Below are 27,024 nucleotides of genomic sequence, written 5' to 3' on the forward strand. Positions count from 1 at the left end.
GTCTTTCCGTTCACATCAAGAAGCTTTGGAGCCGACACCGGGGAGAATTAGAAGTACCTGATAAAGGCTGCAGTTGCACAGGCAGCCCTAAATACTATCCTGTTTGAATGCTTCTCTCCAGTGTTAATTCCTGGGGAATAACTAAAGGTTCCCAGTGGCATTTCTGGTGCTGTTTGTGGGAATTTTTTTGCACAACCAGCATGTCCTTTCTAATAGATGGCAGCAGAAATGGTCTGGCAGAGGTGCTCATTTAGAACCATGGTTTAGGTACTAGGAGAGCAGGAGAGCAACTCCTCACAGGTGCCCTGCTGCTGGGGGGACCAGCCCAGGAGTGTGCCTGGACCCCACAAGGTTTTCACTGACTTTTAGATCAAAGCACATCTGATATACACTTTCCTCCAAGACTTCCCTTAAACATGCTGTTCTGCAAGGCTGGGTGTTGGCTTTGGTTTTGTGAGGGATTCTGATTTTTATTTCATTATGCTGGCAGTGATTCCGATAGCCCCAGCCCCCCTTTCTGGAATTTCATCTGTTTACACGATGTGTTCCAGGAAATTTCTGTTGGTATCCCTCCGAAGTGCCATCTCCTTGGCTGGATCCCGCCGCTGGATGCTGGAATGCAAATCTCGCATTTTTCAAATAACGTTGGGACCTCATGGTGAGAAAATGCAGCAGACAGCCTCTGCCTGTGTCCCGGGGCCCCGCATCTGAGGCTCTCCTTGGGTTCCATAAGGGCACCTCGTGGGGTGTGAAAGCAAGATCTGTCAGATGACCTCTTGTTCTCAATGTCTCCCCCATCCTCTGCCATGCCAGAGCTTCAGCAAAATGTGAGGTTTATTCAGACCTGCACTGTTTTTTTGGCTGTACAGCTGAAGGAGGGGCTGGCGTCTCTGTGAGCATCTTCTCTGCATTATTTCATGTCACTTTAGTCCATCAGCCCTGGAGCAGAACATGCTTGTCTCTATTGTTGTAGTGCAGAAATAAGTAGGAATTGACTGTTGGAAATCCATTAAGTTTGGGGCATGTGACTTGCTCCCTTCGGTGCTCTGGGGGAAAAAAATTTAAAAAGGCATTCTAAGAAATGGGCTCCTTGCAAAAGGCTGCATTGTGCAGCCGGTTGTTCCTGAGTGCTGTCCCACACAAGGCTGCATTGTGCACCACACACGGGGCTTGCAGGGGGGGCTGGAGTTCTGGGGATGGGCACTGGGACACTCTCTGCCATGGCATCCTGTCCTCTGGGAGTAAGCCACTGCCTGCGCCTCTCTGCCTGCAGCAAGCATGGGCTGCCTTCTGACCACCTCCTGTGAAAGCTTTCCTACCTCCCTTATTGTCTGGCAAAGCTGCCCAGGACAGCCTGCCCACATCAAACCGCTCTACCTGTGCTCCACTTCAGGGACCACTTGCCGTCACTTTTGTCCCCATGTGATGGTGCAGTGCAGAGGTGTGAGGCTGGGGGGACACGTGGTGCTAGTGCAGTGGTCTCACCCAGGGAAGAGGGCACAGGTCCCTGGAGCCACCCTACCTCAGTCTCCAGCTTCACATCTTGACTTGGCTCTCTGGGTTGGTGGGTTTGTTCTACTTCCCTTGGTACCACCTCTTTGTCCTCTCTTCTCTTTTTTGCAAAGCTCCTGTGAGTCGATGCATGTGCAAAAGATAACAGCTTCTTGGTTTTACCCTTGAAGATACGGCAACTGGCTGTCCAGGCAGCAAAACAAACATTTTTGCTTTGCTTTCACATGGTCCAAGACAGGGCTGGGAATTGTAGCTGGAGTGATCAAGTCAGGCTTACTTTTCTGCTGCAGTGGTTTGTGAGCAAATTCATTTTTGAATCCGTGCAGGATTTCTTTTTTGATAGATGACTTTGAAAAGTTCAGTGCAGGTTGCTTTTGAGTTCAGCCACCACAACAGCTTCTCCTTGTCATCTCCTATTTGCTACAGATACCAGCACATCAAAACAAAGCTCTTGCTGTGGCATTGATGTTGCTCCCTCCCTTTTCCTTTTGTCCATTCTTCACCCCCAGGAATTTGGCAGCACGAAGTCCATCACATCACGGTGCGACTTCCTGCAGAACCTGATTGCAAAGGGTTGTGCTGGAGCCATTGAAAACCCCAGCAGCAGCATCAGCGTGGTGAAGAACGTCCCTCTGAGCAGCAAGGGCTCGGGCCAGACTCACCTGGATGTCACACAGATCACACCTCAGAAGGTTGCCTTGAATCTTCGTCCTGGTGAGTCCCCAGTGGCTTTGAGTGAATGCTGGGGGGTGTGCGGGTGAGAAAAGGTGTCCGGAACATGCCAAGAGTGTGTTGCAGCTCATATCCTTGTAGCCCACTGAAGCAGGTGGCTGCTGGTGCCTTCCACAGCCCATGAATTTTGGTGGTGCATCAGAAACAGGTTTGGTACTGAGGTGTATGCCGTTTGTGAGAGGACACTGCTATCATGCAAAGTCAATCAAAGCCACCCATATCTGTTACCAATATTAATCTTCACCCTTACATGCGTTTGAGAGGAACCTGCTTAGCTTAAAAATGTAGTCAGTGGATGGAAGGAGTTAAAATAGCTTTGTATCCCCACCAAACTGACAGTGGTTGACTCTGAACTGAGACAGCTCCTTCTATAAATTGGAAACAAAAATATGTTTTCTGTCAGTATGCAAAACAGCCATGGGATCAAGGCAGAAGATGGAGATTTGAACTTGTAACTCAGGCCTTGGACTGTAGCCAGATCCTTGTTTCATTCCCCTGAGCCATCATTTTTCTTCAGTCTCTTCCTTTTAATTAAAAAATAGAAGGGAATGGCTGGACTGAGCCATGTGGGCATGCTTGTTAACAAAAATGTTTTCGTGGTGGGGGGAGGCTTTAATGTGGGTTCAGAATTTTGGGGAAATTTTGGCAGGTGATATTTCTGAAGGGGGGGAAAAAAAGCTCTTTATTGCAAAGTTAAGCAAATATAAAAGCGTAATTCATTATAAGCAATTAGAGTGGGTTTCTAAGGCTTATAGTTTTGTGATGGTTCTCATGAGCATACAGAAAAATGAAATGTGATTTTTGCCCAAGAAAAACAGGAGTTTGTGCTGTTGCTCATGCTATTGGTGCTCTCAGAGCCTACCAGTAGCTGTAGGATTTTTTGGTTTAATTCTATGGATTGGATAGCATGTCTCTCACACATGCTTCCTCAGCAGTACGCTTGCTGCCATCAGTCAGATCATCATATGTAAAGAAATTTTGCCTCAGCCTTAAAAACAGATACCTGATGGTAGTCATCACTGGATGCATGGCTTCTGTAACCTAATGCTGCTGATGAAACAGGTTTGCTCCCATAAAAAAAGGGAGTTGTTATTACAAAACAAATAACAAATTGTTTTTTGTTTCTTGAGGGAATTCCTGGAAGAAAGGGCTGGCTCAGCTTCCACATACCGTCTCCCGAGATCCTCCTTCATGCATGTTGACTGGTGCTTAGCAAATTCTCCTTTCCCAGTCCTGGGCAGTTACATCCAGCCAGAGGTGTGGATGCTCATCCCTCCAGTCTGCAGCAGGGTGTGGGGATCCATGTCCCTCCGGCTTCCTGGGGCCCATGCTGTTGAATGCTTTGGGCTGCACAGGGCTGGTGTGCTGGTCCTGCCAGCCCTCGCAGGGACCATGCTTGTGTCCGTCTTTGATTCTCCTTGGACAGCAGAAAAGCCCTTCATGTCTAGGCTGAGTTGCAGGAATCACCCCAAAGATGTCCGCAGTGATACCCATGGTGAGCTCTCTTCCCCATGCTCCTCTTGCAGAGCACCAAAGTCATTGCAGAGTGATATACCTGGATGTTTGCAATAGCATCTCCTTTTTTTGCTCTCTTTTTGACCTTGGGCAGCACTCTGTCTTAGGGCTGATGACTTCCTAAACCCTTGTATTACCATCCCAAGTTTAAACTATCCATTAATCCTTGAGCCTGAGAATGGGTTTCACCCTGTGAACCCAAGACAAAAAGGAAACAATGTTGATTTAATTTTGAGCATGAAGGGTGTACGATTTCAAAGATGAATTGACACACCAGTCTGTGGCAATGCTGATCTTTTATACTGAGACCACTAAGCAGAAGCAGAAGGGAATGTATTGTCAATTGTTTGTGTTCCCACCCAGGCAGTTTGATCTCATCATCCTGTGGCAGAAGTCACATCCCCAAATCTCTGTGCCCACAGCTAATTTCCAAGGGTCTTAAATTGGTGTCCTCACAGGGTAGCTTTCAGATAGAGCATTTAGATTTTATGATATTGCTTTTTAATCTTGGGTCCAGCTATAAAGCACTGCATCCTGGTTAAATGAAAATTATGAGTAATGTAAAAGGGATTAAAAAATTGAATAGAGGGAAGTTGTGTTGCCCATCAAGCTGTAAGCCTCACCAAGCAGAAAAGGACAAGCATGATTGTTGAGGTTGTGCTCTTAAATTGGCCAAAAGCAGTTTTTACAGTTTCTGCATTTCCTCTGTGAGAGTATCCAAGAAATATTTCTGAATTCAGTTTTGACATTAAAACTTTTAAGTAAAACCCTAAGGAGAGGATAGTGGTAACAGTATGTGGGGAAGGAGAGGGTTGGATTATCCCTAGAAGTGTGAGAGTAATACTGTGCACAGAGAATAATAAATTCTTTTGCACTTACATCTACATACCTTAGCAATATTTTCTGTGAGTTAATTGGTTTGTACAGATAGGAATGAAAGAAGAACCAGGCCCAGGGTCCTGTTAGTTTTGGTGCTTCTCAGGGACTAATGAATTCGTAACTGTTAAGAATTTTGATCAGAGCTTCCCAAGTACCCTTTCTGCCACAGGAATTCCCATCTTAGGACCTGCTCATGAAGGGCAGTGTTTTGGAAACAGAAATGTTGGGAAGTGCAGAAGGATACCTCTTCTTTTTCTGGAAGGGTTGGGTATTCCAGTGGGAACAATAAGTAGGAATGGAAAAAATAGGTATAGGAAATAATAATGAATTTTCCCAGAGTTAAACACATTCTTTGCAGAACTGAATTAAGGTCATGCTAGCAATCACTGTTACCCTGCACTCAGTGCTAACAAGTTTGGCACTTTATAAATTATGATCTTCTTTGCTCCCCTACAAATGCACGCCAGGTACAGCATCAGGCCCACCTGATAACTTTGCTTACTGTTGGGCCTCTATAACTTTGCTTACTGTTGGGCCAGTGCTGAGTTGCATACAACACCTCAGTGCTGTGCCAGGAAAGTCCTGCTCCTGTCAGAAAAGAAAGCCAGGGAGAATAAGGAAGAATATTGACGTCAAGAGTTTCCTCCTTCCTACAGCTGATTTCTGGACAATACCTATGTGTGCATGTATGCACATGGTGCCTCTCAAGAGCCTTGCCTTTGTAGGGTGGTATTGGATCAGGCTTCAGAGGGGAGCAATTATCTGTAAGAAAAGAAGACCTGGCTTGGAAGTACCCTTGATCTAAATGTGCTGGGAAATCATTAGAAGAGAGGTCTTGGTTTAGGTGCTGCAGCTGACTCCTCTGGTACCCAGCACTGAGCTGGCTGAGATACACAGAGAAGTGGTGGAGCAAAGAGCACATCCATACCTAAACCCTTCACAGCTCTGCAAAAGAGGCAGGCTCTGACACATGCCCAAGGGTGCTGGGACCCTGGCTCCTTCAGCGAGCGGGTGTGCTGGGCATGTATTGGCTCTGCGTGCAGCTCAACACAGCATGACCGCAGGTGCCAGGTCTCCTGTCTGCAGGACTGAAAAGCCCCTCACACCATGTCTTGCCAGCACAGCAGTTTTGGGATGCTGCTGCTGTTGCATGTCATTGGGCTGGAAGTAAGTGGAAGCAGCTGTGCTGCTGCACACAATGAGGAGAACAATAAAATGGCTAGGGAAATGCTTTCACAATACTAAAATATGTGCATTTCATTTCTGGATAAGAAGAGGGGAAGTCACAAGTGTTTTACAGAACCTGCCAATGCCTGAAGTTCAGCCTTGGCCCTGAAGATCCGGGAGGGAAGGGCAGGAGTGGGAGTTTGGTCTTGAGAGGATCCAAGTCTCTGGGTCTGCCACTCCACTTATCTGGAAAACAATTTGTGGTGGCACCTGGGGTCATGGGGTCTCCAAATCATCCTTGGGTTGAAGGTGCTGCGTCTGGAGTTTCCATTAAGACCTCTCTCTCAGCAAAGCATAAGGCAAACATTTGCCATCCACTAGGGCCCATCTGGTGGGAAGTTGTGTTCACTCTGAAGCCACTTCACCTTTTTCAAGATGTGGGCAGTGCCAGCAGGGGCCTCCCCTCACAGCACCTCTTCTGGAGGCATCTCTGGTGAAAGTAGTTTGGCACAGGGGAAAGCCAGGGGAAAGGCTCTCTTCTGCTCTTCTCCACATTTGCGCAGCCTGTGACTCAGCCCTGTCTGCTCCTTCCCTTGTGTTCATTACTTCCAGAAGCTTCATGTCTGCCTCAGTGCTTCATCAGGTGATGCTAACAACCTTCTTTTTCCAGTTCACTTTTGCCCTGCTTTCTCTGGAATTGTTGTGGCACAGGTCATTTTTTTGGGAAAGGTCCTTTTCAAAGCTGTTTCTTCTGTGTCTGCTTTAACTTGACTTCCCTGCTTAGATGACATCTCACATTCATTTCACACTGTCTGTTTTCTCCTGACCCTCTTCCTTCTCCTGCTCCACCTCCTTCTCTCTTCTGTGCAGGACTGCTTGGACTGCTCCTGGTTTGCTTTGAGGACATAACCAAGTAAGCGTGTGCAGCGTCCCTCTTCCAGTAGTCCCTGAAACATCCATTTGAGGTTCACATTGCTTGCTTTTCTTTCCAGTTTTATAGGAAGTCTCCTCTGGCCTGTACACAGTCAGGGGCAGCAGCATTTTTCATGTGTCCCCCACCTTAGATGTTCTCTCAACTGGGATGGAAAGGCCCTTTCCCATATCTCCAAAGTAAAATAGAGGCATACACTTCATAAATGTGTCTATTCCTTGCCAGCCAGCACAGTACATAGCTTAAGAGGACCCATAGTCACTACCTGCTTTCCTGATAGTCTCCCAAAGGATGGATTTGGAAAAGCTTATTCCCCTCAGCCTCTTCTTTTGCAGGTCATCTACCCGCTCTGCAGCAGGAGAGGGAGAAAGCATGTGGTCTGTTTTATACGTGTGCTAGGAGTTTCCTTTTCACTGCACTCAACTCTTGTGTGTATGCAGGTGACAAGACCTCCTTCCGTGTTCAGGTTCGGCAAGTTGAGGACTATCCCGTGGACCTCTACTACCTGATGGATCTTTCCCTGTCAATGAACGATGACCTAGATAATATTCGCAATCTGGGAACAAAGCTGGCTGAAGAGATGCGAAAGCTCACTAGCAATTTTCGGCTGGGGTTTGGATCTTTTGTGGACAAAAATATTTCTCCTTTCTCCTACACAGCACCAAGATACCAAAACAATCCCTGCATTGGGTAAGTGGTAGGTGTACCCTTGAAGAGACAAGCCCTGTGTTTGCACAGAGCCTGGCTGCAGTCTTCTCCTTCCATTCTTGCTTTAAATAATGAGCCACACTTAAGCCCCAGCTTTGGGAACGCTGGTTAGCTGTGGCTGACATTGTGATGCTCCAGAGTGATTCGAAATGGGACAACTTACAGTTTTGCAGTGGCTGTTGGGAGGTCTCTGCAGGTAGAGATGGGAAACTGCTGTGTGAGTAGCCTGAAGTTATTTTTACATACCTGAAGAGGATGCAGGCATGGCAGGCTTTTTTACAGGCTTTAAGAAAAAGGAGGAAGAGCCAGAAATTCTTGATTTCTGGTCCTAGCTCTGAGTCATAGTTTGGCCTTGAGTAAATCAATTACACTCTTTGTCTCCATTTTACAGATAAGCAGACTAAAGCAATGTATGTTTTTCCCAACAGAAGTGTTTGGAGGAACTGATTTGTGACTGTAATACTGATAAATGGGTTCTTGTAAAGTGTTTTGACGATGTCAGGCAGTTTTTTTCATCTTTATTTCTGTGGAAGGAAAGCAGACTGGCAGTTGCAAAAGACACAAATGATGTGGTTTGCTTTGCATGATATCAGTGCCTTCCCCCTTTTTTTTTTGTTTGTTTTTTTTTTCTTCCTGATTTTTAGTGTCTTTGCAAGAGTCTTTTTGTTTGCCTTTTAACCACCAGAATCGGGTTCAAGCCCAATGAATTGGGGATTATGGGAGAATGAAACTGGGTGTAATGAAGGGTGTTCAGGCTCAGACAGATATAGAAGTTGGCATGAAAGGATGGATACAGCAGCAAGTGCCCTCCTGGCAGAATGTCACTGTTGGCATTTACCTTAGTGGTCCCTATCTACGCTTCATTCCCCACTGGGGTGCTTTCTAGTCGTGTAAGGACAGTAAAGTTAGCACTTTTATTTGAGCCATTTGTGGATACTTACCTTGTCAGATCACTACAGGAATCAATGCCAAGTTCTGTGAACATGCGTCCTGTAAGTTTTCTGTATGAGAGACAGATAAAGAGAGCTTGCATCAGCTATGAGTTTTTTGGCTATCCAAGCATTGACCAAGCATTTGGCATCTCATTGCACATTGACTATTGACCAGACAAAATTATCTGTATTCTCTTTTTACCAGTTCTGTTGAGAGAGGAGAGTCACATGGATTTTTAACACTGAAAACTCGTGCTTTGGCCATGAAGCATAGACAAAAGTGGCTGTTGACTGAGCCAAGGTGACTCGCCGCCATGGCACTGTATATCACGCTCTTCATAGCTCTTTCCCCCATAGATTTGCCATGACCTTAGAGGGATGTTCTCAGTCATCTTTATCATCATCAGTCTTCATCAACCACTAACGCTGCTCAGGGGCTGAGGGCTGGGTTTCACCATGTTTTGCTGGTGTATGATTTAATTGAAGTGACATGGCTTTTGCTGGGTGAAATAGAGTGACACATGGAGGAGGGGAGAGGTGAGAGAGGAGGAGAGAATGGAGCTAGATAACTCTGCAGCAGGGCCTGAAACTGACAATGCCTTTTTATCAATGGCATCCAGAGCTGTTGCCTGAGCTTTTCCCACTGTGATCAGGCTAATTGCATATTGGTTTGGTTTTACCCAGTTGGTTGCTTTTCTGTTTATGTGTTACACTGAGCCAACCTGATCTTGGGAAACCATTTAGACAGGATTGCCCAGTACAGCTTTTCTGATGGGTCTTCCATTCCTGTTGCCATCTGTCTCCTCTTCACCCAGTCCAGGGGGCCTATAGGGATGCTGGGGAGGGACTCTTCATTAGGGACTGTAGTGACAGGACAAGGGGCAATGGGTTCAAACTTAAACAGGGGAAGTTTAGATTGGATATAAGGAAGAAACTCTTTCCTGTTAGGGTCGTGATGCACTGGAATGGGTTGCCCAGGGAGGTTGTGAATGCTCCATCCCTGGCAGTGTTCAGGGCCAGGCTGGACAAAGCCTTGGGTGGGATGGCTTAGTGTGAGGTGTCCCTGCCCATGGCAGGGGGGTTGGAACTAGATGATCTTAAGGTCCTTTCCAACCCTAACTAGTCTATGATTCTATGATTCTATGCTGACTACCCATTGTTCTCTGGTGGCATCACCATCCCGTGCCTGCCTTGGGAGCAGGCTGTCACTACTGCTGGGTGACTTGCTGATGTGGTGGTGAGGTGGGTTGTCAGGTGTGGTTTGTTTGCAGCTGTCTCTAGTGTCAAAGCAGACTTTGTCCAGTGGCCTGCTCAGATCTAAGAAAAGCTGCAAATAAACATGAGCTGCAGTGGGTAGGTTTTGCCCCCTGTCCAGGCTCTGTCGTCCTCCTCACAGTAATGGCTGTCCTGCAGGTCTGGCTGAGATCCCTTGTGCTTCCTCCATCTACCCCAGCTTGCTGCTTGCCCCTGCTGCTGGCTCAGCATGCCAGCTGAGACCTCCCAAGGAGCTAGGATGTGGCCTCTTGCAGCCACAGTATCACTGAGAAGAGATAATACAAAGGAAGCAAACACTAAATTAAAAAAGATAAGGACAAGGACAGTGTTAGACTGAGGACCTAATTGCCCATCTATCTGTGTTACACCCTGTGAAGGTTACAGCCCGAGATAACCCACCTGCACTTCTGCATCCCCTTGCGTAGTCACTTCAATATTCATTGTCTGTTCTGCTGCTGCCAGCAGCTTCTGCAGCAAACCTGAAGCGTAAAACAAAGGAAAAAGGATTAAGTTATTCATCTTCATTGGAGATGGAACCCTGTAGTGTGTCAGTGTTTTCTTTCTGCACAAGGGATCTGGCAAAGTGAGCACCCAGATGTATCATGTGTGTTAAGGGCTGCTTGCTGAGACCCTGCAGTGCAGAGGTTTCAGACGCTGCAAACTCCTTGCCTTGGCCCTAGGTGCGAGCAGGATACAAGTCTGAACAAGGTGCTGATCACAAGGGATGGCTGTAATAGCCAGCTGGGCCCAGGGCAGTGGGACCTGCCCGGTGGCTAGGTGTGTGCATAGCTGTGCGGGGTCCTTTGTGAGGGATTTGAGTTCCCAGCGGTGGTAAATTGTAAATACTTCTTTGTGTAAAATGCCTCTTACAACTTACCCATACTGGGTCATGTGTCAGCAGAGGCCTTTAATTGTTCTCCAGGCTTTATCTTTGAAGATAAGAGTGAATTAGTGCCAGCCCAACTCCTTTTTAAACACATTTTCTTCTTAACCCTTGTCTTCCCTCTTCCCTCCACTAATTTCCCACACCACGGGAGCTGCTCTGCTGAGCTCTCCCCACCATGTGGCGAGCACCAAAGCTGCCTCCTGATAGTTCTGCACGGAAAAAAGAAGTTTTCCTGGTAAGCCTCTAAGGCATTTCCTTGCCTTAGGGTGCCCCTCCTACCTTTCTGCTTCAGCAGCACTCGGGAAAGTGGAGATGGTGTTTGCTCATCAGTCAGAGTGGGAGGATGCATGAGATAATGCTAGTTATTAACGCAACTCATGTTGAGCAATTTCGAGGTGCCTGGTGATGTGCAGTGAGTGGCATGTATTGCCAAGAAAACTGGATAACAAAGTGAAATGCACATTGAAAAACAGGGGAAAAGTAGCTCTTGGCAGTGATGCTCTTCTGTGGTGCCCTTTGACACCAGCCCACCCATTCTGCTGGTGTGAGGCACAGCTCACACCACCATCCCAGGCTACAGAAGAAGGTGGTTTTGCCAAAACACACCCTCTGTATCCTGCTCTGTGAATTCCCAGTGTGAAAACTACTTTATGGGTGCTGACAAAGCAGAGCCACACAGCCCAGGGCAGGCTGGTGCTTGGTGTCTCCACTCACACCTTACATGGAGAGAAACGTTTGGTCTTGGTGAGATCTTTGAGAACTTCAGCTGCTCAAAGATCCTGGGAGAAACAAACAAACAAATGGGTCTCTACTGTGGGGGTTTGTGGATAAATAACCAGAAATAAAAGTGTCCAAAACATGGAGCCTTGGGAGCTACTTCATCCCTCTGATCAGGTGACCAGCCTGGTAGAGCTGAGAGTTTCTGCAGCTTTTGGCTGCTGGTGTGGTTCCTTCCAGCTGACCAGTCCTCTGTTCCTCCTGCAGTTACAAGCTGTTCCCCAGTTGTGTCCCATCCTTTGGCTTCCGCCACCTCCTGTCCCTAACGGATAAAGTCGACCGTTTCAATGAAGAAGTTCAGAAACAGAAGGTTTCCCGCAACCGAGATGCTCCAGAGGGTGGTTTCGATGCAATTTTGCAGGCTGCTGTGTGCAAGGTGAGTCTCTCTGATTTCTGTGGGTTTAAACAAAGCAAAAGAGGAGGGGAGTTTCTTCTGCTCTGTTCTTTTACCAGGATGGAGCTTCAGTATAACATTTCTTGGAAGTAACTACTTATTTTTTCTTGCAAAACCCAGTAAAATGCCTTGAAAAGTAGAGGCTATTGTTTTCATGCTCTTTTGTACATGAACAGGCAAAGAAAAAACGGTTAATTTTTTTTTCTTCTTTAAAGTGGGTAAAAATGGAGCTTTTGCAAATGCAAATTTAGGGCTGAGATTTCACCACATGGTTAGACCTGTGGGCACTGATCCCTGAGCACTCCAGCTGAAATCCTTTACGGTTCACGTGTACTTGTGTGCAGCAGCACTGTGCATCAGCTCAATGCATTTCTGAACCACATGTCAAACAGATCTTGCAGTGGTTGACTCATGTTGAGGGTTGGAGCTGGTTCCTACTGCTCGTACCTGCCCCTTTTGTGTGTGGGGCAGGATGATCCCACCTCCAGGCACTGACAGCCTGCTCTCCCTCTTTGTCAGCAAAACTGGAGCTATTAGCAGTGATTAAAGACAGAGTTCATCAGCTTGGTGTAATGGTAGCCACATCGTTAGGATTTTTTTAAATGTTTGCTTGAAGATCTTTCTGGAACAAGTAGGTGGGTTTTTCTCTATCCCTTTGTGCATCAGGAATGGAAGAGTTTGCTCCCCTTCACTGTGTGGCTGAATATCCCTGCCTGCCAGGGATGGCTCTGGTTGCTTCTTTTCCTTCTTGATTACAGTCAAGTTTGGGTTTTGTTTGATCCAGCCTTGTGTAGTCCTTTTGTTAGCTGTGTTTTCTTCTGGGTCTGGATTTTGGGAGCCAGGAGATAAACATCGTCTGCAGGAGTGATAGGATGCAGGCTTGTGGGAAAACAGATTTTCCCTTACCTTGGTTGGCTTCATTTATGTTTCATGCTTTCGGCAGGACTTAACCTGCTCCACTGGATCTGGTGCCACCCAATAGTCAACTTCCCTCTCCCAGCCTGGCACAGATATTGTTGGCACAACTACAGCACTTCTCCCAATACTGTGGGCATAATGTGCTTCTCAGTTTTGCAGAGATGGCTCTCATGGTTATAGCAGAGACTTATCAGGATGGTGACTCAGTTGTGCCACCCGCTGTGTAGATTTTGTGGTCCCTCCCTCCATGTTATTGCAAAAATGGGACAAAATTGTTCTATGGTGCAAAAATACTGTGGTGTCTACCATGCGGGCTCATTTTGGAGGTGGTGGTAGAAGACAGGAGACTTGCAAGATGATTTCTGCACATTTGTGCCATCTTAAACTGCTGGTAAGGACCAAAATCTTCTACTGTCATTTCTGAGTGCACAGCCTGGTCCCTACTAAATTCAGAATATAAGTTTAGATGCACGTGCCATCTAAATTCTGGAAGCCCTCTTGGAAGGGTGAGCAGAGGTGAGTGTGTGCGCTTCCATGGCTCTTGGCATGATGTGGCAGGTGATGACAGAGGAATTTCTGCAGCCGTTGCAGTTAATTAATTATTGGAGCTTGGGTGTGGAAAAGAAAGTCCATGGAAGCGGGGTGCGAGGCAGGAGAAATGGCTGCGTCATGACTTGTGCTGCCTTGGCAGCCCCTTGCTGCGGGTGGAGCAGCTGCCTGTTAATCACTGGCGTGAGCAACAAACGCTCTGTCCATCCAGACTTTGAACAGCCAAAATTTCAGGTCAGCTGATTGACCTCCTAAGCTCCATAGCCAAAATGGGGACTTAGTGGTTTATTTCCCTCAAAATGGCCCAGACTGGTCTGCAGATGTGGGTTGTGGTGGGGCTCAGCACCATCCAGGCGATGAAGGTGGCAGACATCTGGGGTGGCAGTGAAATGTTGCTTCCTGATGAGGATGATCTTTGCATCCAGTGGTGATTAAGGAGGCATCATAGTGACTAAACCCTGCACAGACAGTAGTTTCTAGTAAGTCAGGAACTATTTTCCCCCGATGCAGGGACAGCAGCATAGAGATATCTTGGTGACTTCTGGGGTGGGTTTCTTCATCACTACTGAGGCACCCCATTGCATCTCACTGGCATGTTCAAGCTTCTTCCAGCTTTCACCCTCTCTATCATATTCAGAACCCAAGATTTAGGGCAGTTATGACCTTAGGAAGTGCCCTGCCTTCAGGGTGAAGGAGGGTGCTGACCATGAGGTACTTTGTGTTCAGCAGCAGAGTGCATGGCATCAAGGGGGACATCCCAGAGAAATCTGTCCATGGCATTCCAGAGTCTTGCTGTTTCCAAGCCACAGTGTCCAAGTGTGGTCTTCTCCTCCCCTTCAGGCAGTGAGATGTCAGAAACAATACCTACTCTGTTGACTAGGTATTTACATACTGTAATTCTTATAAAGCATTTCTTCTGCATGAGCTGTCTAAGAGCTCTGTAGTGATCAAATAATTTTTTTGGCCTGGTTTTCAACCCAAGGAGTGGGGAAAGTTTGTACAGCTCATACAGACTAACAAGCAAGCCCAGGGCTTGGCTTGTTTCTGAAAGATGAAGGTATGATAAATGTTATTCTGGAGGCAGTGAAGAGCCAGAGACAATAAGCCTTTATCCTGATGCTAAAATGGTAAGCTAGGGATATTAATCAACCTTCTGTAATTACATTTTCTATCTCTGGTATTTCGGTCCTCTGCCATTTTTTAAGTGCAAGCATCATATGGCTCAGTGGTATGTATAAGTTTCAGACCTTACATAGGAAGATGCAGCAAGAAGATAATGCTGTATTAGAAAATAAAGTGTCTTTTGAAATAGATTTGATTGATGCTTCCTAGAATGGTACATGGAGATGGCCAAGACATCTGGGAGACACAGAGGTGTCTTTCAGAGCTATGCCAAATGAAGAACATTTTGGTTTTTAATCTCTAAGGAATACTTGTCTTGTACCTCTGTCTGTTTCTTCCTTCCAAAAAGGTCTGCACCTGGGAAAGAGTTGGGGTTTTACACATACTGATGAATCCAGGGGGGTCTTCTGGCAGTTGATGTCTTGACAATTGAGCTGTTTTTACTCAGCACCCAAAGCCTAAATTTAGATATTTAGGTCAGGCTTGGAAATACTGGTGCAGGGTTTTGCAGCCTTTTCAAAATGATTTAGAGGGCTGGGCTGAGACAGCTGTGCCAGTTTTGCCAGTCACTCTTGGCTGTAAGTGAGAAGCTGTTCTTTTGGGGTACGGGAGGCAACTGCAGCTGGTTATAGGAGTAGGGGCAGAATTTATAGCGTGCCCAGCCCTGCAGAGACATGTCTTCTCACCTCACCCTGCTTTGGGTCAGGTCCCACCCCTGCTTTCAAAATCCTTTATATCCCACAAGGATCAAAAACCAGATGAGGGGGCAGATGTCAATGCAGGGGTTTTTGTTCAACAATCCCAGTCCAGTAAAAATAAATGGAAGTCTTTTTGGTTATTTGTTTTAAGCAGAGCAGAGTGCTGCTCTGGATTTCGCAGTGGAAATTGCATGCTGAAGAGCTGTATTTTCCAACACCTGGAAGCTGCTGATGGAGGCAGAGTGAGATGTGCAGCTCCTTGGCGTGCTGGCTTCTCTGGGCATGTTTTCCATAGGTCTTCAGCTCTTTCAGCGTGGCATTGACACTAACTTGGCCACCCCATCTGAGACACCCCAGTCTGATGCTCCAAGCCATCAAATGTTCTCAGTGCCCAGATATTGGCACTGGAACTGTGGGTGCTTGCTGGGTTTTGGAAGCTGAGTTGCTGAATTGAGCAACCAAAGTTGTTTTGATGTTGTTTACATATGAAACTGTGGGTTGGAGGCACAGAGAATTTGTCTGTCTGTGATTGCAAGGTGGACTTAGCAAGCAGGTGAACAGCAGCATCACACCTGAAGTGGCTTCATAGCTGCTGCTTCAGTGCAGCTCGTTTTCTTTGTGCATAGTTCATTTCTAAGGAAATGAAACTCAGATTAATCCTTTTAATCTCTTTGTGAGTTTCTTGGCCTAAATCATTAAGAAAAGAAACAAACCAGCTTTCGATATGCTGGTGGCTGAGTAGACTGAGAGCTGCCTCTTGCATTGTGAGGGCTGTAATCACTTTTGGATGAATTCTTAAGAAATTACATTTGGGGATGAAGATTTTGCCTTTTATGCAGTGGGGTCACTTCAGTAGAATGACTTCTGCTTCCCAGAGCAAAAAAGCCCTCACTCCACACTGAGCTGGACTGTAATGTGCTGGTATATGGCAAAGGATGTGTGTTGCCAAAGATTTCTTCCTGTGGGCTATGTGTTGTGTGGGTCTTTAAAATGCCATTAAAATAAAAATGCCTTCTGCATTAGAGAGGAAAAATAAATCTACTCTGGAATAGTGTCCTTGAAGCAAGAATTTTGTATTTGTTGGAAAGATCAACAAGCTTTGGGCTATGACTCACATTTGCAGGCGAAAATCGTACTGGTGGGTGTGATTCCGCGCCCTTCTGCCTGTTCTGCCCTCTTGCCATGCCCATGCCAACGCTTCATGTAGGAAGTGTCTTTACAACTGGGCTGTGGCAGCCCATAAGCTAGTATCTTACTGTAAAACAAGGCAGAGTTCAGAATCTGCTGAATAAGCTGAGCAGTAAGCTCTGGAGGAGTTGGTTATATTCATCTGTGCTGCATTCCCGTCAGTAAGCTTTTACCAGCTTTTCCTCCATCCCTTCACAAGGGATTTGTGCTGTGTTGCTCTGAGTTGGGGGCTGGAAGGAGGGGGATGCTGGATGTGTGTGGGGAGGGAAGATCTGGGGCTGCATCTTTGCCAGCAGATTGGTAGGGTAGCCAGCCCAAGGGGAAGCTGTGGGAGACTGGGCTCTCTGGCTCTGGTCTCTGCCATGGCAGGAGCCAACCTTGGCCTGCCTGGCTTGGCAAGGAGCTGGCAGCAGGAGCAGCCAGAGAGCACAGGGGAGTGTACTGCAATGCTGTGGTTTCCAAAAATTTCCTTTACGCTTCTCTGTTTCATTCAATTCCATTGCAACAAACTGCTTCAGTGTGCTGTTGTAGGTACAGATCTGCTTCTCAGGCCAATGCAAAGCTGGAAACCTGGGGAAGCTCCATGGGACAGAAATGTTTAATATCTAAGTCTTATTCCTTTACTTGGAAAAAATCTGTCCCTGCATCTCTTTCCATGTAAAAATGGTGATAATATCTGGTCCTTGTGCTGTCTTTAACATCTCGGTGCTTTCATAGGGAGCCAGAGCATGGCTTAGAATTAGCATGTTTCTAAATAGGCAGAAGTTGCTCACAGCAGAGCTGTGGGGGGCAGTTGTGCTTGGATTAGTGCAGTCAGCCACTGCCAAAGGTCCTACAGCTGCACTGTGCTCCAGCTGTGTGTGTCCCTGCTCTTCTGGGCTGTGGGGCAGAGGAGATTGAGCTGTTTGGGGCAAGTGAAGTAGTGCACAACAAAAGCAGGAGGTTTGGAGACACCATGGCTTCCAGAAGATGTGTGCAGAAAGGGACCATAGCAACGTGCCTGTGCATGTGTGTGGTTGCACCAAAGCTAGTCCCCTTAGGCAGGAACCTACTTTGTGCATCACAGCTCAGAAATTGCCTTTAAAAGCTGGTGGTAATGAAAATGCTGAGTGGGGGTATTGCAGTTCTTGCTGTTGCCTTGGCTGCTCCACAGAACTGAGGAAAAAAGGTCAGATTAAATATATGTGTGTGGAGGAAGCTGGCAGGTCTCCTTTGGCTATAAAAGCAGCTGAAATTCTTATTCTTGGATCTGGGTAGAGAAGGTCTGGTGGACAGTTTGCATACCTCCTCATGCCTTTTTAAGTAAGTGTCCTGGAAGGAGATGCTGGGAAATGCTCACTGGGCCCCTGACATTTTGTTTTCTTAGCAGGGTTGGGTGGACAGGAGCATGGTACTCCTCTAATTAGTGCTAATGGGTCTGCTGCTGGCTGGGCATGTGTCTGGGATCATGTGTGGGGCGAGAGGTGAGTTGTGGGGTTGGCGGGGGCAGACCTGCTGTCTCATGGCTTTGTTTTTCCCCAGGAGAAAGTTGGCTGGCGTAAGGAGGCGTCTCACCTGCTGGTCTTCACAACAGATGATGTGCCCCACATAGCCCTGGATGGGAAGCTGGGGGGGCTGGTGCAGCCCCATGATGGCCAGTGCCACCTGAATGAAGCCAACGAGTACAGTGCATCCAGCCAGCTGGTGAGGAGGGACATGTGGTCCAGCCCTTGAAGATCTTGGGGTGTTGGTGGATCTCTCTAGAGAACAGCCATTCCTGACTCCTGTAGCTTCTGGCAAACATAGTGCCTGACCAGCATGGTTTCACCTGGTTCTGCAATTTGCAGATAAAATTTGCTGTTCCCCTTGGGCATCCCCTGCAGTGAATGCTTCTGTGAGTTAAGAGCTTACTGAGTTCCTCCAGGGCTTATTGCAAGGGAGGGAAAAGTAACTCGGAAGAGCATCAGATTTTGCCTGCAAAGCATAAAGGAAACAAAAAAATGACATCCCTTTTCTAAGATGTCCAGTGGACTCTCAGCTTCTCCCTGACATAGGTCTTGGTAGCAAATAGGCAAAGTTGCCTTTCTTGGTTTTCATTTAAACTCAGTGGAGAACACTTCCAGGATGAATGAGTAATTGCTTGCTGCCTTATTATCACATCCTTCTTCAGAATGGTCCTTTACTCAGCAGATCACAAGCACTAATTATGATTTTTGTTTCTGGATGGCTGTCACCCTCTAAGGGGAGGTGCATTCTGAATGGCTGTATTATGACCAGAGGCTAGGCTCCATGAGAAACCTCTTTGCACCCACCTGTGCAATCCTAGCAAGTGTATACATAAGGGAGCACAGCTGCCAAACTGACACAGAGCTGATGCTGCCAAGCTGATGTGGGGATGCTGCCTTAGTGTTGTCCATGTTTGAGTCTTGGAGGCTGCCAATCACCTCTCCAGTCTGCAAGGAAATGAGGTGTTTTTCCCTGAGGAAGGCACTCGAGAAGCAGCTGGGGGTTTTAAACTCAAGCTGGTCACTTGAAACAGAGTCCTGGTTCATTATTTTGTTGCTTGTGTGTAGCTAGAGCACCTATCTTCCTGCCACCCTCTCTGAAAGGAAAGTCTGAAGAATTAAAGAGCTTATTGTAATCTCCTTATGGTTCCAGTATGCAGAAAGAGCAAGCAATGGATGTTTCCACTTTGAGAGAAAAATCATACATTTTTGCTTACAGCAGTCCTAGATCCCTGCCTTGCATCACCTGATGCAAGATAGCATCCCTTAATGAAGATAGTAGCCAGTTTATTACACGTGAGTCTGCTGATGGCAAAGCAGAAAGAGGAAAGAAAGAAATCCAGCTGATGGTGTTGTCAGTCATATATTCTACTGAAGGGTGAACCAGAAATATCAAAGAGATGACAGAATTTCTGCTATTTTAGTTGGAATCGTGATGGTACATCAGGGACTTCATCCCACAGTGAAACATGCCATGTGTCTGGTATGAATTTTCCTGTTGAAGAGCAATAAAATTAGTCTTTGTTTCTGTGTAACCCATCAGTTTTCCTGCCCTTTTTTTGCACCTAGGATTATCCTTCCCTGGCACTTCTTGGGGAGAAACTTGCTGAAAACAACATCCACCTGATTTTCGCGGTTACAAAAAGTCATTACATCCTGTACAAGGTAAGTGCTACCGAGCTGCCAGGGCTGAGGGGAGGATTTAAAAGCCTCTTGGAAGCATCTTCCTGCCTGGCACTGTGGAGCAGAGGCAGCTGCAAGCATGTGTGTGTGCAGCCACAAGCACAGATGTGTGCAGCTGCAAATACATGTGTGCATGGCCACATGCTGCCCACAGGGCTGGCAGATGCAGGCAATTGCAGGCAGATGCAGGCAGGCAAGGCTCAGCCCTCTGTCCATCCCCACAGTCCTTCCAGCAGAAAGTACTAAAGCTTCTTAGAGCAAACAGATATATATGTTAGTGAGCATATGAAAACCTAAAATAGACTCCAGCTTAATCCTGATGTTCGGATGGCTGCCAGCTATGCAGCGTGCGAGAGAGCAGAGACCTGTTCAGCCCATTCTGCAGTGACTTAATCCCATTACCTAATCGCGTGCAGAGTTTCTGCCCAGCTGTGTTTTTCCATCACAGAGTCCAGGGCCCTGACGTGCCACATACAACTTGAACTTCTCTCACCATGCCTGCTCTTCCCTTTGAAAGGAGGAGGTGATGTGAGCCTGTGTCTGGCGCTGCCCTATGGGCTTTCTTTCTTACACGAGTGCAGGGGAGGTATTTGAGGTGGGGTTACTTTCGGAAACCTCTGCTTCAGCTCTCAAGGCTTGAGCTAAATCAACAAGCAGCCGCGTTGCTACGGTTGAGATGCTGCTGCTCGCCGGCGGGGAGCAGGAGGGCTGAGCTCATTCTCCACCCCCTCTCCAGGGATGATCGAGGTCTGAGGCAAGACAGGACAACCGCACCTCCCTGCCTGTGGTGCCGGCTCTCCAGGGTGCACAGCTGCTGGGTCTTGCCTCCTCCGGCAGCAGATGCACGTCTGTTAGTCCCTGTCCCGTGGCTGTGAGCTTTGTTCAGTGTCTGACCTGCGGCATTACCTATGCTGTGCTTTCAAAAGCTCCACATTTAACGGGAACCAGCCCATACAGTGTACACCACCAGACAGTGGGGCAGGATGTGCGGCCGTTGTTCCTGACATGGGGTTGGTCCCTCCTCACCCTCTGCTTTACTCTCTGCATCTCTGCATTTTCTTTAATTATTTATATTTTTCCCCCAAGAACTTCACTGCCTTGATTCCTGGGACAACAGTGGAGATCTTGCACAAAGACTCCAAGAACATCATCGAGCTGATCGTCAAGGCCTACAATGTAAGTGCATTTAATACCACAGCTGCTGCTATGTGTAGTGCCAAGAGCTCTGCTGGCTTGCCTCTCCCCAGCATGTTCCACCTGGCTTGGCCGCCTCCCTCCACAGTCCTTTGCACACTGCTGGAGCTGGGGCATCCACCCTTGGGATGCAAACAAGGTGTGTGAGGTGGAGAAGGAGCAAGGGATACCCAAGGGAGCCTTCAGCACAGCAGAGTTTTCACCCCACATCTCTTGTGTGCACAATTACCCTCAAAATACAGTCCTGATCTAAACCAATTCTCTCTAAGCACCCTACCAATAGGTAAAATAGATTATTTCTTTGCTATCTGATGTTCAGAGGCCTCCTGAGGCTTCAGCTAAAGTCACAGCCTTTTGCTGGTCTCCATGCAGCACAAATTGGTTCTCAGAACCCCATGAGCATCACCATCTCCTTGGGTTCTAAACAAGCTCTGCCTGTGTGGCATTGCCAGTGCAGCCTGGCGTGCTGCAATGGGTCCTATGGAAGACAGCCAAGGACCTGCAGTTGTACTGCTGACCTGATGTTGTCCATCTCCATGGAAATTAGAGGAGTAGCTCAATTGGAAGCAGCTAAGTTGCACGTTTTTTTTGGTAGTTAGTTGCTGACATTTCTGTTGACTTCTCCTTTAATTCTTATGGGTCAGCTCTTCATGCTTCTGGAAGGATATTGCTGTTTTGGTGCTGGGCATGGAGATCTGACCCCATAATTATCAGCCTTCAGGTAAAGTTCTTCAGTTTTTGACACGGCTGCAAGTTCTTCTTCTTGGTACTATATTCATTAACAAGGGAGTGAGGAAGTACTTCTTTGGAGGAGTTTACACATCCAGAGGTGATGTAGGATTGTGCTGTGCTTTGTGTGACCTGTAACATTCATCTTTCCTTCCCCTACATCTCCCTGCAGTTAAAGCAGCATTTGTTTGTGCCCTTGGGAAGAATGCTTCCCAAAGCTGCACCCTCTGAGGAAAGGCAATAAGCAGCTAACACTGCTAATGAGGCCTTGGAGATCCTGCAAAACAAAAGCCCAGTTGTCACAGTTTGTTCCCTTGAGGAAGGAGGTTTTTGTGACTAAGATGCTTTGCTGGGGAGAAAGAAATGAACATTCACTCCACATTGGCTTTGCATACAGTCTCAGTGCCATTGCATGAAAACCTAACTTAGCCTCAGTTTTCCAGCTGTTACATGCATCTGTACTTCCATTTCATCACCCCTTAAGCCTTTGCAGATAGATATAAGCTGATGAAAACTGCCAGGGATCTGATGCTCCCACCCCTGCTCCCTCCTTATCTTTGCTTGCGAGCTTTCCAGTGCAGCTGGCTGGAAACCACTAGGATGTTGAGACCAAAGTCCCCCAAAGAAGGAGCTGTGTGGGATGACCTGCTGTTGCTGAGACTGGGGCTGGTTTCTTGCCTGTTCAGCTGGGTGGGTATGGGTTGGACCCCTGGGCACGCTGCTGGGAGCTGGCAGCTCCTGTCTCTGCTGTGGGCAGCCTGGGGCTGCGTGAAACCTGGTACCACCGAGCCTGTCTCATCTTGGTAGCTTTGTTTTCCTCCTGAAATGAAGGAGGAATTCTCACTGAAGGAGAAGGTTAAAAGTTCTGTTTCTCAAGCAGGAACGAACCTTTTTATATTCCTTATGAAAAGGGAACTGAGCCTGGAGAAACTTTCTGTATGTGGTGGGGACCATCTTCTTTTCGACCAAAAATCATTCTATCATTCTCAACCCAAACCATTCAGTGATTCTGTGATTCCCCTGCAGGGTGGCAGTGGCTGGTGCTCTGGGTCTGGGCTCAGGCTCTCCCCTCCTGGGCTCAGCCTCTCCACTTTAGTAATTTGGCCATCTCTGGTCCAATCTCATTTGCTTCCCTCCACCAATGCATACATCAGACTTGCTCAGGGCTTATGTTACCCCTGAGATCCCTTTCCCCCATCTCTTCTTCTTCATGTCACCTCTCCCTCATCCTCCAGAAAACAGGGACTGCTTTTCTCTCTGCCCTCACTGAGAAAAAAACCTTGGCGTGGTGTCCTGTCTTCTGCCTAGATTAGATGCTCTGGGCAAGAAGTTGGGAGAGTGCATCAGTGTGACAGCTGATTTCTATGGGATAATTTTGGGCAGAGCAATATTCCTTTACTGGCACACACAGCATTCAGCCAACAGGCAATGAATGTTCTGTGTGGTCCAAATTGCCACCCTATAGTGGCTCCTCCATCTACAGCAGAGAGATAGGAAATTATTCCTTGCTTTCCTCAAGGGCTGTTTAGATTCACCTAGTGAAAACTCATCTATTTCCTTTCTCTTTCCAAAAGCATCAGCTCTTTGCTGGCATGTGAACCCTAGGTTTGTTATCACATGGATTGGCAAAAGGTCTGAACTAGCACTTTTCCTTAATCCGGACACTTCGGTGAGGGCTGGAGACAAGGAGGAGAAGGATGAAGCTGCAGGCTGGCTTTGGAAAATAAATGTACGAAAAGCCCCATTTTGCAAACCTTTGTCAGTTTTGGACACCACTCTTAAAAAAATCAGTTCCAGCTGTTGGAAGAGTTAAACAAAACAATTGAATTAATACTTATAAACTCCATTTTGGTTTGACCTTAAAAATCTGTGTGTGCAGCAGGGTGGAGAAATGAGAAGCAGAAGAAAGGGGGTAGGAACACACCAAAAGCTCTCTGATGGAAAACACTTTTCATTTTGAAAAGTTTTGCAAAAAAAAAAAAAAAAGAGTCTCCTCGCCCTCCCCCCCATGGGGGTGTTTCCAGCTGATGCATCTGAAAGGGTACTTTTTGTTTGGCATTGTCTCCTGAGAAGGAAAATACATTTTTCTGACCAGGTGGGTGAAATCTAGAAAGCAGGACGGCGTCAGTGCAGTTTTACAGCTTCTTCGTGCTATATGACTGTCATGGTTTAAACCCAGTCAGGTAACTCGTTCACTCACTCCCCCCCTCTTTCCCTCCCCCTACTCCCAGAGGGACGGAGAGGAGAATCAAAAAGAATGCAACTCCCACGGGTTGAGATAAGAACAGTTCAGTAACTAAGGTATAACACAAATCACTACTGCTACCACCAATAACAATGATAAAGGAAATAACAAGGAAAGAAAATACACCACCTCACCACCAGCCGACCGATAACTCGCCCCCCCCAGCCCAACCAAGTACCAACCCATACCTCCTCCAACCCTGCAGTGCACCAGCCCTTCCGGGTGACTCCCAGTTACATCCTGGGCATGACGTGCTGTGGTATGGAATACCTCTTTGGTCAGTTTGGGTCAGGTGTCCTGTCTCTGCTTCCTCCTGGCTTCCCCTCCTCCCTGGCAGAGCATGAGGCTCACAAAGTCCTTGGCTAAACCAAAACTTCCTTGTTATCAGCTCTGTTCCCAATCTGAAAGTCAGAACACTGTGCTGCACCAGCTACGAAGAAGGAGAAAAATGACTGCTACTGCTGAACCCAGGACAATGACATGTGTCACAGGAAGACTGCCAGTGGAGAATCAGGCTTTGCATTTCACTAACGGGCTGGTTTATGGGGAGGAGGCGGTGCAGATGTGGGTATGAGACTCTGACCATTAGCTCAGAGGTGCTCCATTTATGCCCAACGCAAATGTCAGTGTGTGTGCAGGGGTGATTTTTTTTTTTTTCATATAGGTGCAGAGATGTCCTAGCCACTGTCTGGAAACATCAGGAGAAGAGACTGAAGCAGAAGAAACCCACTGGCCTTTGGGAACCTGACAGTTTGCTTTCCTGTTCTGTTTCTAGAGTATTCGGTCCAAGGTGGAGCTCACAGTCTGGGACAGCCCTGAGGACATTGGCTTGACCTTCACTGCCACATGCCAGGACGGATTATCCTATCCTGGGCTCAGGAAGTGTGGGGATCTCAAAATAGGAGATACGGTGAGTGTGCCTGTCAGTCTGCCCCCTGGAGGGATTGTTTCACCCTCTGTGCAGATGCTTACCTCTCCTGATGAGTGGTCCTGGGTGGTGAAATGCAGCTTTACTCATCTTCCTCTGCTCTCCTTGTGCCGTGTTAATAGAGAAACCCATGGAGAGTGGCTCTGCTGGAAGTGGTTCTGGGTGGTATAGATCAGCCTAAGGTCAGCTGTGAGGAAGGAAGGAGCATGCATGTCTTGTCTATAGCACCCTGAGCCAAAGGGTCTTGGTCAGGCAGCAGGACACAATAGTCAAGAAAGGGCGCTTTTTTATTCTTTTAATCCCATGTATTCACATCACACTGCCATCTGTGACATCTTTATTGCCATGGTCTGCTGGTCTTTTCCTGAGCCATTAAATATTTAAGGTTTTCTTGTTATTGTTTGAGAATCCTGGCTTGTGTCAGAAATAGCGTGGCCAGCAGGACTAGGGAAGTGATTGTCTTCCTGTACTCGGCACTTGTGAGGCTGCACCTCAAATACTGTGTTCAGTTCCAGGCCCCTCACTGCAAGAGAGATGTTGAGTTGCTGAAGGGATCCAGAGAAGGGCAATGGAGCTGGTGAAGGGTCTGGAGCACAAGTCTGATGAGGTGACCTGGAGGTGTTGAGTCTGGAGAAAAGGAGGCTCAGGGGGGACCTTATTGCTCTCTACAACTACCTGAAAGGAGGATGGAGAGAGGTGACTGGTCTCTGGTGACAAGAGGAAACAGTCTCAAGTTGAAAAAGGGCGGGTTTAGATTGAATATTAGGAACAGTTTCTTCACTGATAGGGTTGCAAAGAATCTGAGCAGGCTGCCCAGGGAAGGGGTTGAGTCACCATCCCTGGAGGTATTTGAAAGATGTAGATGTGGCACTTTAAGACAGAATTTAGTGGTGGACTTGACAGTGATATGTTAATGGTTAGACTCCGTGATCTTAAGGGCTTTTTCCAACCTAAATGATTCTATGATTCTGTGATTCTAATCTAAACTTGTCTTTCCTGGTGTGAAGAGGTCATGGTTATCTTTAGAGGTATTGCAAAAAAAGACAGGGTACTCGGAAAGGCAGCAACCATCCTCTCGTGTGTTCCGTTCCTAGGATTACTGGATAGTAGCACAGATAAAAATACAGTTTGGCCCTTAAATTTGACTGTATACACAGCATAATCCATCCTGTGATTTTTTTTTTTTTTTTTTAATAAGAAATCAGAGAAGCTAAGCTTTGCTTGTTTTGTTTGCTTTGTATAGAAATACAGATAAATGACTTGCTGGACTGCAGAATGGGGTAGGAAGGCTCAGTTAGTGGGGAGTCTTCTCCCCTTCTTCAGTCTTTTTCTGTGTGTGAGGATGCGGGTGCAAGTTTGTTAGCAGCCTGATTGCCTTATTTGAGAAGAGTGACTCTGCAAACATACTGGAGCTTTAAGCCCTGAGACATATAAAAATAGTTTGAAAGAGTCAGCAGTAACTGTGCTTTTCCCCTGCCAAATAAGGACTAAGCGAAGTGTTAAAAAGGGAGGTGGCCTCTGCTTTTTTAGCTGACTTTCCTGGATCTGCAGTGGGTGATAGGCAGGTAAAAACAATCCCTGTATCTCCTTGTTCCCACAGCATAGCGAGTCTCCAAGGTAGCAGAGTTAATCCGGTGTTTAATCCTGGGCTCCTGGCTTTGGCACAAGCCGGGTGGTCGCTCCAGCCACTGTAGCTCATCCATAAAGGGGTTTGGCGCCGGGTGCAGCAAGGAGCTGGCACGGTACCTCTCCCATTTTAGGTGCACCTGAGTATCAAGGTGTCTGCACAGGCAGATGTGCCATAGGATCATGGGGGTCCTGTTCCTCCATCCTCTCTTGTTCGGCTGCTGTCTGCCCCATTGCTTCCACATGGATCAAGATTTGACTCCTGCTAAGAAAGTTTCTGCAAAGAGAATAATGCTGGCACTGTGTCCTAATTTCCCGGGGTTTAGTCCTGGGGCAGTGGTGAAAGGGAGCAAGATTACCCTGATTCCCTTAGCTTGCTTTCTGATGTCTGTAATTTGAGCTCTTTGGCTAATTGCTTCAGGTCTTGGGAATGGGAGGAGGTCAGGGGAGGTTTCCTGGGGGTGCAGCTGCCCTGGCTGGGGCTGGCTGTGGTGCCGCATGGTGGGATGGTGCAGGCAGCCAGAGCTTCGTGTCACTCCAAATGTCCCAAGAGAAAAATCATTCACTCCTGATCCCAAGGAAAGGGGCCTGTTTCTTTGGAGTAAGATAATCCTCTTTGCTAACCAGCCGGTCTAGGCAGCACTGGCTGGCCCCAGACCCAGCCCCCACCCCGCAAAACAGCAGGATCAAATCATGGGCCAAGCAAGTGGCCATAGGATGCCCTTGGTTTTCCCAAGGAGAAAATCCCTGATACTGAATTGTAGCAACAGAAAATGAGTAGGGGTGTGATGTATAACTATATAATGAAGTATAACCCTTCTGAAGCCAATCTTAATAGAAACATCCATCAAAACTGGCCTGTTAGCAGCATGCTAAAAGCTTGGAACCGTGTAACTGCTGCACAGCTCCATGTGCAGATCAGGATTCCCGTAAAACCTTTGAAACCTGTGAT

The 27,024-nt window shown here is 47.2% G+C and overlaps 1 protein-coding gene across 2 annotated transcripts in view; it reads left to right on the forward strand.

The window, feature by feature from the left end:
* Positions 1 to 27,024, forward strand: part of ITGB5 (integrin subunit beta 5) — a 65,851-nt gene that overhangs the window by 10,089 nt on the left and 28,738 nt on the right. The window contains exons 1-8 of one of the 2 annotated variants that reach the window (XM_062607027.1): positions 2,160 to 2,226; positions 6,676 to 6,718; positions 7,177 to 7,426; positions 11,522 to 11,690; positions 17,705 to 17,866; positions 19,237 to 19,332; positions 20,437 to 20,526; positions 24,294 to 24,428. In XM_062607027.1, the coding sequence (XP_062463011.1) occupies positions 7,245 to 7,426; positions 11,522 to 11,690; positions 17,705 to 17,866; positions 19,237 to 19,332; positions 20,437 to 20,526; positions 24,294 to 24,428 (834 nt within the window). In that variant the 5' untranslated portion in view covers positions 2,160 to 2,226; positions 6,676 to 6,718; positions 7,177 to 7,244. Of the gene's footprint in view, positions 1 to 2,021; positions 2,227 to 6,675; positions 6,719 to 7,176; positions 7,427 to 11,521; positions 11,691 to 17,704; positions 17,867 to 19,236; positions 19,333 to 20,436; positions 20,527 to 24,293; positions 24,429 to 27,024 lie in introns of those variants that run through there. The other variant, XM_062607018.1, reaches the window with a different exon arrangement.

The sequence above is a fragment of the Pezoporus occidentalis genome, unplaced genomic scaffold, assembly GCF_034315485.1.
Source record: "Pezoporus occidentalis ecotype Australia unplaced genomic scaffold, CSIRO_AGI_Poc_V1 ctg12, whole genome shotgun sequence".
In the NCBI taxonomy this organism is placed as follows: domain Eukaryota; kingdom Metazoa; phylum Chordata; class Aves; order Psittaciformes; family Psittacidae; genus Pezoporus; species Pezoporus occidentalis.